Source organism: Aquarana catesbeiana, linkage group LG03 (genome assembly GCF_042186555.1).
Source record: "Aquarana catesbeiana isolate 2022-GZ linkage group LG03, ASM4218655v1, whole genome shotgun sequence".
Lineage (NCBI taxonomy): Eukaryota > Metazoa > Chordata > Amphibia > Anura > Ranidae > Aquarana > Aquarana catesbeiana.
The window spans coordinates 665,722,037-665,738,586 of NC_133326.1; the positions used below are offsets into that span (position 1 = coordinate 665,722,037).

Genomic DNA, 16,550 nt, shown 5'->3' on the forward strand with positions numbered 1-16,550 from the left:
TGTTATTGTGGCTGTGTCTCCGTGGTGTTGTCTTTCATCCGGTCACACTGCTGGTTCACAATGCCTCCGGATAGTAAGAACTATGATCGGTGGCGTACACAGACGGACCTCACTTCCGGGTCGGGTCAGCGGGCAGTGCTTCACGTTCAGGACATGCGTGCCCCTTCTTCAGGCTGAAGACAACACCGCGGAGACACAGCCACAATAACACCACTATTGGACTTTCCCTTCTCCACCCAGTAGTCGGAGCGGATGATGCTACATGCCTATCTATACCACACTTTTGTGAGTGGGTTTTAATTCTATTATTTACATTAAAAATAATTGCTTACTACACTTAGAGGGCGCTGTTCTCCTGTCTTTTGTGAATTCCAGAGTTTCTTGCCTTCTAAACTTCGAACTGGCAGCCCTCCATGGACAGTTATTATTATTATTATTATTATAACTTTTTTTCCTAACATGGACTAAACTACTAAAAAAAACTGATCTATTCTCCCATTCCACCCTCAACCCCCCTCCTTTATATGATATTGTTGTATCCAGAGTGCGCCGTATCATCCTATTGTCTATATCTCCTTCTCTTCCTGTCTGGTGAAATTGTTTTACCAATACATTAAGTGATGGGAATCCTCTCTAACAGTGACCCTAATTGCAGTAAAAACCAGACAGTGGCTCTAATCCTTCTCCGCTTTATCCAAAAATGTTAAAAAGTTTTGACTGGATGTACACTTTAAATGTGTCAGTACTAGGATCCCTTTAGGACCCAGCACAACTCACCTGACACAGCCTTTACCTGGGAAACAACAATGATTGGCCAGCTCACCTTTAAATAACTTGCATCAGCATTCAATCATTGTTCGTGTTAGAGTTTACCTTGTGTTTGATCCAGTTGATATCTGCTCTGTGTATTTCGTGTATGACCTGGCTCGTTTGACCCTGTTTGCTTGCTTCTGATTCGGTACCATTTGGACTCTGATCTTCCTGTGTATGACCCAGCTTGCCTAGACTACGTTTTGCCTGATTCTACTAGTACCTTCATCTGCAGCGGTGAACTACAAGCACCAGACATCTATCCTCACCTGCAGCGGTGAACTACAAACACCAGACACCATCTAGCCTCATCTGCAGCGGTGAACTACAAGGTCCAGCAAACATCTACCTACATCTACAGCGGTGAACTACAAGTCCCAGCTGACCTGCTCTGCTCAGACCTGCTCATGGCTCAGACCTGCTCTTGTTCTTTGAACTCTTTGCATATTTAGAACACCTGAACTGTTACCTGTTATATGCTCTAGCCTGACATTAACACGAGCCATACATAATAAAGGAAACCTATCATGGATCCTGAGCAGGCTCAGTTGTTTGCACAGGAACTTTGCCGCTTATCCCATCAAGTTCAGGAAATGGCCACAGAGCTCACCAAGGTGCAATCTCCTTCTATTACCATTGCTACAAAAACTCCATCTGAACCAAAAATTCCTTTGCCTGACCGGTTTTCTGGTGACCGTAAAGGGTTTTGCAACTTTAAAAACAGCTGCAAATTATATTTCAAGTTAAGGCCATCCTCGTCTGGCCCTGAAACTCAGAGGGTTCAAATCATTATCTCTCTACTACAGGGTGACCCCCAGGCTTGGGCCTTTAACCTGGAACCAAACCATCCAGCCTTGCTAACAGTAGATGCCTTCTTTGAAGCCCTAGGGTTACTTTATGATGATCCAGATCGTGCTACTACTGCAGAATCAACCCTGCGTAACTTAAAGCAAGGAACTACCACAGCTGAAATGTATTGCTCAGAGTTTCGCAGATGGGCCCCGGAATCTGGCTGGAATGATGCAGCACTCCGCAGCCAGTTTAGAATGGGCCTTTCAGATGCAATTAAGGATGCTCTGGTCAACTTCTCCTACCCAGCCTCACTGAAGGAGACTATGAGTCTAGCCATTAGAATTGACCGCCGCCAGCGAGAGAGGAGACGAGAACAAACTACAGCTGTGGCAAACTATATACCTCCCTTGCCGCCTGACTATTCCACCTTAAGTGCCAAATCTGATGAAGAACCTATGCAGTTAGGCTCCACCCGGTTATCTGCCCAGGAACACACGCGCCGGCGTAACATGGGACTCTGCTTGTATTGTGGCCTCAAGGGTCATATGCTCCGTTCGTGCCCTACACGTCCGGGAAACTCCAGGACCTAGGTAATTGCGGGGAGGTTACCTTAGGTCTGCTCTCATCTCCCCAGGGGGACAATCGTATTCTTTTACCCACTGTCATTCACTTTGGGACAGGGGCTCATGAACTGCTGGCCTTGGTAGATTCTGGAGCCGCTGAGAATTTTATTGATAAGACTCTGATTACCTCTTTGTCCCTGGAAACTCATGCTCTAGATTGCCCAGTCCGCCTGATTTCCGTGGATAATCGGCCTCTCTCACAAGATCTAGTGCGCCAAGCCACCAACCCTTTCCAGTTACAATTGGGGGCTTTGCATTGGGAGAAGATTTCATGTCTTGTCATTGACTCTCCATCCACTCCTTTGATCCTAGGACTTCCTTGGCTTCAGAAGCACAATCCTGTAATTGACTGGCGAACAGGAAATATTCTGGCTTGGTCCAATCAGTGTAAAAAGAACTGCATCCAGCACCCTGTTAGACTTGCTACCTGTCAAGTGGGAATGGAGCAGATTCCACTTTGTTATAAGGACTTTTGGGATGTGTTTTCTAAAGGGATTGCTGACACTTTACCACCTCATCGCAGTTATGATTGTCCCATTGAACTCTTGCCTGACACTACACCTCCTCGAGGGAGAGTCTTTCCACTGTCTGAGCCAGAGAATCTTGCCTTGCAAGAATACATCCAGGAAAACCTAGCTAAGGGTTTCATCCGTCCCTCCACTTCTCCCGCAGGAGCAGGATGCTTCTTTGTCCCAAAGAAGGATGGGGGACTGAGACTTTGTGTTGATTACAGAGGTCTAAATAAAATAACTGTTCCCAATCGGTATCCTCTTCCTCTCATCACAGAATTGTTCTCTCAAATCCAGGGAGCCAAAATCTTCTCCAAACTGGACTTAAGGGGAGCCTATAATCTGGTGCGCATACGTGCAGGTGACGAGTGGAAGACAGCCTTTAACACCAAGGATGGTCATTATGAATGTCTTGTCATGCCTTTCGGTCTCAGAAATGCACCAGCTGTCTTTCAGAACTTTATGAATGACATTTTCTGTGACATGTTGGGTCGCTTCATGCTTGTATATTTAGACGGCATTTTGATATATTCTCCCAATCTTGAAACACATCAGAAACATGTCTGCTCAGTATTGGCCCGATTAAAGACTCACTCCCTTTTTGTAAAGCCTGAGAAATGTTCATTCCATGTTAAACAAGTACCTTTCCTAGGCTACCTAATTTCTGACACAGGCCTCACCATGGATCCAGCCAAGATTCAAGCCATTTTAGACTGGGCACCACCTTCAGACCTGAAGGCAGTTCAGCGCTTCCTGGGCTTTGCAAATTTCTATCGAAAATTCATTAAGAACTTTGCCACCATTGCACATCCCATCACCTCTCTCACCAGGAAGACTCCGACTACCTTTAAATGGACTACTGAAGCCCAGGCAGCCTTCACTCAGTTAAAGAAAGCCTTTACATCTGCACCAATCCTACGCCATCCTGTTCCTGAGCTACCTTTTATTGTGGAGGTAGATGCATCTGAAGTAGGGGTGGGGGCGCTTTTGTCACAGAAGGATCCTGTAAATGCTGCCATCCACCCCTGTGCCTTCTTGTCTCGTAAATATTCCCCAGCAGAGCGCAATTATGATATAGGCAACAGAGAACTTCTAGCCATAAAGCTCGCTTTGGAGGAATGGAGACATTGGCTGGAGGGAGCTCGCTATCCATTCATAGTTCTGACTGACCACAAAAACCTTGAATACATCCGTTCTGCTAAAAGACTGAACTCACGTCAAGCCAGGTGGTCATTGTTCTTCTCCAGATTTGACTTCACAATTTCATATTTACCAGGACCAAGAAACATTAAGGCTGACGCCTTGTCTCGCAGCTTTTTATCAGAGTCTCCTCCTCAGCTTCCTCCACAACCCATTATCTCTGAGGATAGGATTTTGGCTTTCACCCAGACTGACATCTCTGAGGCCTTGTTACCTGCACAGGCTGAAGCCCCTCCCTCCACTCCCTCCAGTATGCTTTTTGTGCCCCTGGCTCTTCGTTTGCAGGTATTGCAGCAGGTACATGCATCAAAACCTGCAGCACATCTGGGGTTTAGACAAACTTTTGAGATTATCTCTCGCAACCTCTGGTGGCCATCGATTAGGCAGGATGTGTTAGCCTTCGTCCAGGCCTGTGAAGTTTGTGCCAGAAGCAAGAGCAGTACCTCTAAGCCGCCCGGTCTCCTACGTCCTCTACCAATACCTACCTGTCCCTGGACCCATTTATCTATGGACTTTATCACTGACTTGCCTCCGTCCCAGGGATGTTCCACGATCTGGATGGTGGTAGACAGGTTCAGTAAAATGGCCCACTTTGTTCCGCTTCCGAAACTTCCATCTGCTAAAGAACTGGCATCTTTATTCATTAAACATGTTTTCAGGCTCCATGGGGCACCAATCAACATTGTCTCAGACCGTGGCTCTCAGTTTATAGCCCAGTTTTGGAAGGCCCTTTGCTCTCAGCTGGGGATAAAGTTATCATATTCTTCAGCATATCATCCTGAGACAAACGGCCAAACAGAAAGGACTAATCAGACTCTAGAGAAGATGGTACGTTGTCTGATGGCCAATGATGAGGTGGAGTGGATCAACGTCCTGCCATGGGCAGAGTTTGTCTTTAATAATTGTGCCAGCACATCTACAGGGACCTCTCCTTTCTTCTGTGTTTACGGGTTGCATCCTCGTGTGTGCTCCTTTGATCTTCCACCCTCTGATGTGCCAGATGCCAACACTACAATTGAAAATTTCTCCAAAATCTGGTCCAATGTTAATCATGCTATTTCTCGCTCTGTGCTGGCTTTTAAGAAAATGGCGGACAAGAGGCGCTCAAAGGCACCAGGATATAAAGTTGGTGACAAAGTGTGGCTATCATCTAGGAATCTGTCCCTGCATGTTCCATCTAAAAAACTTGGCCAAAAATTCATCGGGCCCTATGAAATTTCGGAGATTGTTAATCCTGTATCCTATAGATTAAAACTCCCCCTATCCATGCGCATTCCAAATGTCTTTCATGTTTCATTGTTAAAACCTGTTCATTCCAGCCTCCAAGTAAATGAACCAGAACCTGTGGATGTGTTAGACCAGGGATCCTCAAACTACGGCCCTCCAGCTGTTGCAGAACTACACATCCCATGAGGCATTGTAAAACTCTGACATTCACAGACAGGACTAGGCATGATGGGAATTGTAGTTCCTGAACACCTGGAGGGCCGCAGTTTGAAGACCCCTGTGTTAGACAGTCAGGAATATGAAGTGGCATTTATTCTTGATTCCAGACGAGTGCGCAATTCCTTACAATATCTCATTCATTGGAAAGGTTTCGGCCCAGAGGATCGATCTTGGGTCCCAGCTCGTGATCTTCATGCTGACCGACTTAAGAAGAAGTTTCATCTGCGTTATCCAAGTAAGCCTGGGGGTGCAGGAGCAACCCCTCGAGAAAGGGGGGGTACTGTCAGTACTAGGATCCCTTTAGGACCCAGCACAACTCACCTGACACAGCCTTTACCTGGGAAACAACAATGATTGGCCAGCTCACCTTTAAATAACTTGCATCAGCATTCAATCATTGCTCGTGTTAGAGTTTACCTTGTGTTTGATCCAGTTGATATCTGCTCTGTGTATTTCGTGTATATCCCGGCTCGTTTGACCCTGTTTGCTTGCTTCTGATTCGGTACCGTTTGGACTCTGATCTTCCTGTGTATGACCCAGCTTGCCTAGACTACGTTTTGTCTGATTCTACTAGTACCTTCATCTGCAGCGGTGAACTACAAGCACCAAACATCTATCCTCACCTGCAGCGGTGAACTACAAACACCAGACACATCTAGCCTCATCTGCAGCGGTGAACTACAAGGTCCAGCAAACATCTACCTACATCTACAGCGGTGAACTACAAGTCCCAGCTGACCTGCTCTGCTCAGACCTGCTCATGGTATGTGCCCTTGTTCTTTGAACTCTTTGCATAATCAGAACACCTGAACTGTTACCTGTTATATGCTCTAGCCTGACAAAATGGAGACTCAGCAAACATATATAAAGATAGCTATGATCCTAAAGCAGGGGTTTATCTACAGCAAGGCAAACAAGGCATTTGCCTTGGGCAGCATTTTTCAGGGGGGCAGTGTCGCCTTCAGGCAGAAGGGACACCATGACCAGTGGCGTCGCTACGGGGCTTTGGACCGCACCCGGTTGACAGCTGCCAGGAGGTGACACCAGGGGGCGGCCGCAGATTGACCATTCGGTGACAGAGGAGCAAAGCAGAAGCAGGAGGTGAGGGGGGCTGCGCCTCTGATCCCGGAAGTAGCTCACTTGGTAGAGCAGGCCGGAGTCCCGGGCTATGATCATGCCTCGGAAGCCTCGCTACACACAGCTGGTAAAAGGAGCCGTGGACTGCAGGAAGTTGAGAGTCCGGTTTAGTTTTCTTGGGGGGGAGGGGACTGGGAGAACCTCCTGGTGTAGTATGGGGGGATAGGGGAGAGCCCCCATTCTCTCACCCCCTCTCTTAACCCCCCTCCTCTCCCTCTCAACCCCCCTCGCCAATGCCCCCATCCGCCCCCCCTCTCTTTTTCACCCCCCCTCTCTCTCTCTCACCCCCCCCTCTCTCATCCTCCTTCTCTTTCTCACCCCCTCTCTCACCCCCTTTCTTTATCTCTCATCCCCCCCTCTCTCTCTCTCTCTCTCTCTCTCTCTCTCACCCCCTCTAATTGGAGGTGGAACTCTATTTGGAAGAGGTGGAGCCTAAAGCAGAAGGGGTAGGGTTTACAGGAAGGGGTGGGACAAATTTGGATGGGGGGGCGCCTGATTTTAGTCTTGCCTAGGGCAGCACAAACCCAAAATACACCACTGCCCTAAACCAAGAAAAGAGCACAACTGGAGGCAGCTCTCTCCATTCTACTCAGCAAAAAGCCACATTTTACAAGCAAAGTGTAGGGTTTAATTATGTATTATTGTTGCTTAGTTCTGATGTAAGAACTAATGTGAGATGCCTATGAAGATCTTACTTCACAATGTATTTATCCTTAAGTATTTATCCTTACACTAAGCGGGATTTCCATCATTTTTCATTTACCTTGAGATCTTTGTCTTCGTAATTGTAGAGCACAGCTCGAATTGCAACCTGTTCGTTCCTCACTACCGAATAGGGCAGTTTCAGGTCAATATAGAAACTCTTGAAGGCCTGGATATCCAATGGCTTGGCCACACAGATGCCTATTCATAGATAAAAGATGGAGATTTGGGAAAAATGTGTCTGTACAGTCGCTGTGTCCCAAAAGGCATAAACAGGACTGCCTGCACAGGTATGCATTAAACACCTGTGCATCCCGTGCAGGCAAAAACAGGTGTATTCTTAACTATGCACATTTGAAGAAGGCCGTAATCATTTAAAAAGTCAACTTTGAGGTCCAGTACATTGTTGAGAACATGAGGAATGTGAAGAAATAATGTGCCAACTTAAAAGAAAGACCCTGGATAGTTGAATCACATAAAAGTCTTCTGGTAATTCTTGGTTCAGACAACTCTACCACAGAGTCTAACTACTTCTGTTAAGTTCTATGTCATGTAAAATGGGACCTTTCATCCTAACTGTGAAGACCACCAATAGTAAGTCACAGTGAGGATTGAACAACCAGCAACTACTTAAGACAGGAATCTTTGTCTTAGGTGGACTGACCCTTGAAACTCAAGTGTATGCAAGGTGTCACATGATTCCTAAAATCACAACATTTTTCAGGCCCTTGACTTGTAAAAATTATAGTTAAAATCTGCATTCTTTTCCACTTATTTATGTTTTTTTATCTGTATTACATTGAACTCTATAATTTTGCCTTTGTTTGATGTATGCTGACATCAAGTGGCAATTTGTGCCACATCTTTGTGATTTGGTTTCTCCCATTGTCCTGCTCTCCTGTTTAGTGCTAGTTAATTCAGTCCTAGGTAGATCTTCACTTGTTTCTTCCATGTTCCCTCAATCAGTGTTAGCTCTTCCCAGAGCCTGGGTTTCAGAAAGTCATTGTCTTCTTACAAGACTGGAAAAAGTTGAAGTGGTTGTTAAGCCACTGTATAAAGTACATGCAATCCCCTTTCTTAGAAAACGTTCCATGTCCCAGTGTCTGTGCTTTGTAAAAAAAATATGTCCATTACTACCTTATTTCACAGTGTCGCTTGGTGCTCACGTGACTCCCTTTCTCAGTCTGACAGCTACAGTTGGAGGGGCTGAGAATCCCCCGCTGATGACAGTCGGGAGGAGAGAACCGAGACGTCAGCCTGGGAGGAGGGGAGGTGTGAGAAGTTACGTGTGCGCCGAGAGGTGCTCTGAAATCAGGTAGTAATGGGCATACTTTTTACAAAGCACAGACACTGCAGCATAGAATGTTTTCTAACAGAGGGGATTGCATGTACTTTTAACTGTTATTTCAGCAGCGGGGGGAAGGGGGAAGGGCAGGACCTGACACAGAGCTGACAGGCAGGGATAGAGGGGGGAGAGAGGACAGAGCAGAGCTGCGGATGACCCAGGCATGTAAACTGACCACGGTGTCAGGGATCGACAATCATGATACATTGTGGTCAGTTTACAGGGGGGAGGGTATAGCCAGGCAGGATCAGCCAGGTATTTCAGGTGATACAGGGGGCCAAATTACACAGCACAAGCACTGTGCTGTATAACATGCTTTAAAGGAACATATTCCAATTTATTTTTTTAGGGTTACAAACACTTTAAGCTGTATGTGGATGGTGCCAAGTCTGCAGGTATCCATACTGTCTGGACAGACTGGGGTCTATAGAGGTATGTCAATGTATAAAGCATCATTTGAAATAGAACAAGCTGAATGGTGCTCTGTGTGACAACAAACTTTACCTTTTTATACATCAAGTCCTTCATTGTAATTGATTTCCTTTTATGAACCTTAGTTTTTGTAATAAACTATCTGGACATGATCAGCCTCATTTAAATCTTTTCTATGAGTGGTACAGTATATGCAATACAAGAACAGAAATAGGGTATAGCAAACGTGTCAAATTTGAAAGTATCAATTACCGTTCGTTTTTGATAAGCTGACAGCCAGCACCTCCCATGTGGTGATTGAGTCTTTTAGGTATTTGCTCCTCACCTGCTGCGTGGAAACACTATTGGAAGATGAACATATGAAAGGACAACGTTTAATTTTGAATTATTGTTGCAAGGTTTACACAATGTATACGCTTCAGACTTTTTTATTTAACATCAGAATCGGGTTTAATGGTCCTTGTTGCAGCTTTCTATATTCATCGTAAAGTGTAACACTTATTCCACCAGCACATGTAGCTTTCACTAGTGATGGTCCGAACGTACCAGGGTTCAGGGCAGGTTCACCATGGCTAAAATTCAGATACTGAATCTGAACCCCACAAAAGTTAATGAGTGTAAATATTATGAAACATTAACGGTCATTTAATTATCAAACAAATGGCATGGGGGCAGGCCCTTAAGCCGGCCATTGACATATCAAAATTTGGCCGATTCAGCAGGAACTGGGTGATTTTCAGTGCAGCTATGGTCAGGCTGGGAATCTAACAATTTTCTTTCCTTCCACCCATGATTGAAGGAAAAAACATTGAATAATGTATGGCCTGCCTTAGTGGAAAGATTGTATTAAATAACATGCCTGGAGGGTGCCCTGACCCTGCCTGAAAGGTGGCACATCTGTGAAACGTACACTATATTACCAAAAGTATTGGAATGCCTGTCTTTATGGACCTTGCTTTGTGCACTGGTCTAAATCATTTGGTGGAGGGGGGATTATGGTGTGGGGTTGTATTTTAGGGGTTGGGCTTGGTCCCTTAGTTCCAGTGAAGGGAACTCTTAAGACGTCATCATACCAAGACATTTTGGACAATTTCATGCTCCAAACTTTGTGGGGGTGGCCCCTTCCTGTTCCAACATGACTCCGCACCAGCGCACAAACAAGATCCATAAAGACATGGATGAGCGAGTTTGGGGTGGAGGAACTTGACTGGCCTGCACAGAGTCCTGACACCTTTGGGATGAATTAGACTGGAGACTGCAAGCCGGGCCTCCTAGTCCAACATCAGTGTCTGACCTCACAAATGCGCTTCTGGAAGAATGGTCAAACATTCCCAAAGGCACACTCCTAAACCTTGTGGATAGCCTTCTCAGAAGAGTTGAAGCTGTTATAGCTGCAAAGGGTGGGCCAACAAAATATTAAATCCTACGGACTAAGACTGGGATGCCATTAAAATTCAGGCGTCCCAATACTTTTGACAATATAGTGTAGGTGTTGATGATGGGGACACACACACACACATGGAAGAAAAATGTCATGGGGCTCCTCCCCAAATAATACCTCACAGCTGGTATTAATTTTATGATTGACTCCATGCAAAAAAAATAAATGGTCCCCACAAAAAATAAGTAACACACTAGACCCTTATCTGAGTATGACTGTACTGAATCCCAGTCATGTCTGATCATATGATCAGACATCATCTGATCATGATCTTTAAGAACCCATAAGAAGTGGTGAGAGGGTGCACTGGATACCTCCACTGCCATTGTGCTCTTGCTGGGTGTCTAGCCCGTTCCTATATTTTTAAGGAGGGGTAGGCTCCCTCCAGACATACCTTGCCTTATTCTATCCATCATTATATATGTGCTCCTACTATGAAGACTCCTAAAATGTATAGAGTTAGGACTGCAGTAAACCGAGGGGCTGTGACGAGGCCTCTGCAGTTTATCCATATATTTGCAAATGTGTGCATACTAAACTCTTGATTTAACGTGAACTGTTAGACAGGAAGATCTGGTTTATTGCAGACTGCAACAGCTTTTAAGTGAGCTGGGAATTTTTCTTGACATGTGTCGCCCTTCCATATGCTCCTTGCCATAAATGCCAGTTATAGGTTGGGGCGATTGCCATTTGTTTGTCAATAAGAACCCACGCCTTCATTTATAAAAGCTGTCATTTGGCAGGAGTGAAGCAAAAGGAATAGATGTGGGTGACCAGTCGCAATTTTTTCTTTTGGGTGGGTGTTGGGCATTGTTATTGACTTGGATCTACATCATTGGTTGAAGTAACTGATTGATGTGCATCGTGGGCATTGTTTTTTAGTCTAAAGAACTTGTCAAAAACTGTCTCTGTGATTATTTACCCTTTTCTTTTTTCGTGAATAAGCAGGGGTACTGTGTACCACTTACTCATTCACGTGAAGGCGTGGTGGTATCTGGGTCCCCCCCTTATTGTTAAAGGGTGCTTCCGGGTGGTTTGAAGGGCACAAGGTTGCTGAGGGCACGTGGCATGATGTGGTTCAGTAGGATGAAGGAGGGGCGTAAGCTTGTCCGCTTCTTTCCTTGCCTGCCAGGCTGCATGCTTGGTTTTAAAGTCTGGTGTGGATTTTTAGGGGGACCCAACTTTTTTATTATTGCATAGGGTTTCCTATAACAATTCATACCAGAACTAAAGTGGGAACCCCCATGCTGTGTTTTTTTTTTTGCTTACAGTATATAGCTGGGGATTCCTGGCCATGTAAGTGGATGGGGCAAGTGATTTTACTGGTTGCTAAGGACTCCGCAGTGCCTGCAACTGCCAGTGTCATTAACAACCATTGACAGCGAGATACTGTCATTTATAATCACGGTAGTAATACTGCTATCATGCATGACATTCATTTCCCACCAAATGGGTAAGGCAAGCCATAGACAGTGCAAATTTCTTTCCTGCAACCACAGGTTGCAGGAAAGAAATTTGCACAATTCCCCCATCAACATAGACATTGCTCCCTCCTTGCCAAGACATTGTCTGCTCCCAGCAGGGGTGGGGGGAAGCCATCTCCGCCGGGAGAAGACAGTGATTATCAGTATTATTGATCAGCTTGGTATATTCAGCTTGCCCATTAATGGTTTGAATCTCAGCGGGTTCCTGCTGAACCAGCCGAGATTTGAATCGTGTATGGCAGGCCTAATGCCGCGTACACACGGTTGGACTTTCCGGCATACTTGGTCCGGCGGACCAGAGTGTGCCGGACAATCCGCCCGTGTGTGGGCGGCGGCGGACTTTTCCGGCGGACTTCTTCCCAAAAGCCCGCCGGACCTAGATTTTAAACATGTTTGAAATCTTTCCGTCGGACTCAGTTTCGGGCGGAAAGTCCGCTCGTGTGTGTGCTGGTCCGACGGAAAGCCCGCTCGTGTGTAGGCTGGTCCGACAGACCAAATACGACACGAGGGGATGGTATTGCATCTCGCGCTCGCTGCAATAGGAATGGTCGACCACGCCCCCTAAAACGTCACAGTCCCAGCATGCCCAAGGACTGTGACATCATATGGGGGCGGGGTCTCCGCCTATATAAGTCACAACGCAGCCCTCAGAGACCAGTCCAGCCGGAGAGAGCGTCGTGTCAACATCTGGGGGAAGAGAAGAGAAGAGAAGCCAAGAAGCCAAGAAGCCAAGAAGCCCAGAAGTCCGGACCTCCGCTCGCAATAGAGCTACATGAAGAGAGCGGAGGGGCCGGCCGAAGACCTGCGACACCGGGAGAAGAGGCCGGAGAGCGGAGAAGAACCAACCGGACGCCGGGAGAAGATGAAGCGGAGGGACCCCCGAAGCCGGAAGAAGACCCCCGAAGCCGGAGGAAGATCCCCCCCCCGGAGCTGTTTAATAAAATATTTTAAAAACCTGTGTAGTGTGTTTTATTACTTACACTTTTTTCCTAGGTAAATGGGTAGGGGTACCATGTACCCCATACTCATTTACATAGGGTGGGGGGCCGGGATCTGGGGGCCCCCTTATTAAAGGGGGCTCCCAGATTCCGATAAGCCCCCGCCCGCAGACCCCGACAACCAACGGCCAGGGTTGTCGGGAAGAGGCCCTTGTCCTCATCAACATGGGGACAAGGTGCTTTGGGGGGGGGGGGCGCAGGGCGCCCCCCTCCCCCAAAGCACCCACCCCCCATGTTGAGGGCATGCGGCCTGGTACGGTTCAGGAGGGGGGGGGGCGCTCGCTCGTCCCCACCCCCTTTCCTGACCGGCCAGGCTGCGTGCTCGGATCGGGGTCTGGTATGGATTTTAGGGGGACCCCACGCCGTTTTTTCGGCGTAGCGGGGTTCCCCTTTATAATCCATACCAGACCTAAGGGCCTGGTATGCCCCGCGACGGGGCTAGCAAGGTGTCAATCTCGCCGATAAAAGCGGCAAGATTGACATCCTTTTCTAGTCCCGTCGCACCTGAGTCACGTTCAAAATGAACGGACTTGTCCGTGTGTGGGCAAGTCCGTTCATTCTGAAAGTCCGCCGGAACTCCGGCGAAAGTCCGTCGGAAAGACGGGCGGACTTAGCCCGCCGGAAAGTCCCGGCGTGTGTGGGCAAGTCCGTCCGTTTTAAAGTCCGGCGCACCTGGCGGACAAAGTCCGTCGGAAAGTGTGCCGGACCAAGTAGGATAGAAAGTCCGCTCGTGTGTACGCGGCATAAGTGTTTGGCCATTTGTTCCAATGCCTGAACAGCCAAGGTTTGGTCCAAACCCAAGTTAGACTCATCTTTAGTCATCACTGGAGTCTGTGACATACCGTATACATCAGGAACTCACCCATTAGCATCGGGTTTTGCTGTAATTTTGATAATATTCCACAGCCAACTCTCATCAAATGCACTCCGAACTGAAATGTCTTCATCCTTCATGTAATCACCTTCATTGTCACCTGGAAGGGAGGAAGCAGATTAGAGGCAAAACTCTCAAATATATTTCAGAATTGATATGACTTCTTCAGGGTTTAAAGTGTATCTGCAGCCAAAACTTTGTTTTTTTAGATGAACTCTGCTAAGACAGTCTTTGTAGTCTGATCTCCCTGTTGTACAGAGTCTTTTCATTTAGCTGTAACAAGCGTCTCCAGAAAAGGTAGCATTCCTGCATGAAGCACATCACCTGCTGGTTTCAAGTTGAATGTATAAATGAGTTTAATGCAATATTCCATATTTACATACCGTAGTTAAATACATGTGAATTTTTGTTAAAAAAATTAAGAAAATTTAAACAAAACACGCAAACCATGTTCTAACAGTTCAGTGTTTTTGTTAGAAAAACATGTAAAAGGAATATATAAGATATATTTTTTCTACGTATAATTTTTAATAATGTAGCACTACCCCCGTAGGAGTTTCTGAAGTCAGGGTTCCCAACTGCTGCACAGCCAGTCACCCAGCACCTCCCTCTCTCATTTGGACACAGAAATTAGTCCTTTGGCTTGTTTTTGTTTTTTTTACGTTTAAAGTAATTTTATTTGACAAAAATTGCATACATAGTAAAGATAGATACACAAGACAGAATAAGGTACATTAAGTCTTGAAACAGTCCAAATTATCAGCAGTCAAGTGTGCCTAAATAACATGGCTTATTAATAACTGCCAAATAGAACAATAAAAGTACCAAATTAAACCATACATCGGTGTACTCAGTTTATAAGATCAGGAGTGTCAGGGAGTCTATACCTGCAAAATTAGCAGCGATGAGAACAAATAGTCCCCTAAAGGTGGCAATTGGACTACACGAGAGGTCCCACGCACACCCCCCCTTATGGGAACTCACTGTGGGTATGTATGGGGCGCCCCAGGGACTGTGACCAACCCCTCAGCTGAGGACACCCTTGATTGGTAAGGCTATAAAAGCGTAGCCTTCCCGATCAAAGAGTGAAGTCATGGAGGTTGATTGTCATCCGAGTAATAATGAGAATGAACCCCCCCGACAGCCTGACCAATAACCATTGAAACAACACCCATAGGGGTAACTTCGGGTCTTAGTGGACGTTAGGTGAAGGAGGGACAAGGTTGTCCCAGAAAGGAGGGAGAAGAAACGCGTGAAAGGAAAGGAGTAAAGGAAAGGAAGGGGTCAGATTGGGGAGGGAGTGTTCCCGGTTCCAGTTTCTGCTCCAGGAATGAAAGGTATATTGCAAAATGTAGCCCAAGGTTCCCAGGTGGCAGTAAACCTCCCAATTTTGTCATTAAGTCTTGCTACTATTTGTTCCTGAGCCATAATCCAGGAAACTTTCCTCCTGCATCCCTGGAAAGAGACAGTGGGCCTCTTCCAGGCCTTTGCTATTGTGATTTTAGCTCCTAGCAGGATAAAGAAAGAGAGGGCCTGTAAGTGCTTAGGTAGGTTAGGAATGTTGTGATTAAGTAGGGCTATGTCGGGGCTAGGAGATACCATTTCGTTCATTAAAGAGCTAATATTATGGAAGATTTTCTGCCAGAAGGATCTAATGCGGGGACAAGCCCACCATATATGGAGCATTGTACCCTCCAGCTCGCACCCTCTAAAGCATAAAGGCGAGGTCCCTGGGTAAATCAATGCTACACTGGAGGGAACATAATACCACCTGATCAGAACCTTTATACTAGCTTCTATGAGTGATACATTACAGATACCATTATAAGAGCGATTCGTTGCCTGGAACCATTCTGGTGCGGTCCAAGTTCTGCCCGTGTCCACCTCCCAGGCCCAAGCATAAGTCGGCTTGTCCAGCTTAGTCAGTAGAACTGTATATATCAAGGAGATACCTCCCCTCTGATCCGTAGTATTGGAGCACCAGTGTTCATAGGTGGTTATCGTGGGAAGTTCCGTTTTGTTGGTCCAGAGGGGGTATAGAAAATGGGTGATTTGGGAAAATCTAAATATTTCCGTGTCATGCATGTCCAGTTTCTTCCTGCAATGGGACAAGGTAAGAGGACCTGCTGGGGAAAGGAAGTGGCCTATGCGGGAGAGGCCTTTATTTGTCCACCAACGGAACGCTGTTATGTTCCATCCCAGAGGGAAATTCACGTTATGGAATAAATAAGCTAGTGGTTTCAGAGGGTATGTCAGGGAGTGTTGTGTGTTGGAACAAGAGGGTGGGGGACATTATGGCTGGCCTAATCTTTGGGTCACACCATAAGAGATAATCAATGGTGTTAAGGCGGATAGTTTTTCTTTCCATGGAAAGCCAGTCAGGTTTTGGGCCCCTGGAGTAGGCCATTGATATTTGTGACAGTTGCAATGCCTGGTAGTATCCCCAGCGCTCTGGTAACCCCAGGCCACCCTGAGATTTTAGGTGCAAAAGTGTTTTGTTACCCCAGACAAAGCGTATTACTTCTGACTGAAATTTACTGAGAAATAGCTTTGTGAGCGGGATTGGGAGGGAGAAATAAATATAAAAGACGGGGGAAGAGCGTCATCTTTACTGCATGCACCCTGCCTAGCCAGGACAGACCACATCTAGACCATTTTTCCATTTCGCCTCTGCATTTGAGGATCATAGGTTGATAGTTTGCATAAAAAAGGTTGACGTCTGGTGTTAGTTTGATCCCTAGGTAAGGAAGCGCTGCG

General features: G+C 46.4%; 1 protein-coding gene across 1 annotated transcript in view; it reads right to left on the reverse strand.

The window, feature by feature from the left end:
- Window positions 1–16,550, reverse strand: part of LOC141133435 (complement C3-like) — a 286,038-nt gene that overhangs the window by 130,649 nt on the left and 138,839 nt on the right. Inside the window, exons 18-20 of the mRNA XM_073622822.1 lie at window positions 13,782–13,893; window positions 9,249–9,337; window positions 7,281–7,420 (exon numbers count right to left, since the gene is read on the reverse strand). Coding sequence (XP_073478923.1) covers window positions 7,281–7,420; window positions 9,249–9,337; window positions 13,782–13,893 — 341 coding nt within the window. The remainder of the gene's footprint in view (window positions 1–7,280; window positions 7,421–9,248; window positions 9,338–13,781; window positions 13,894–16,550) is intronic.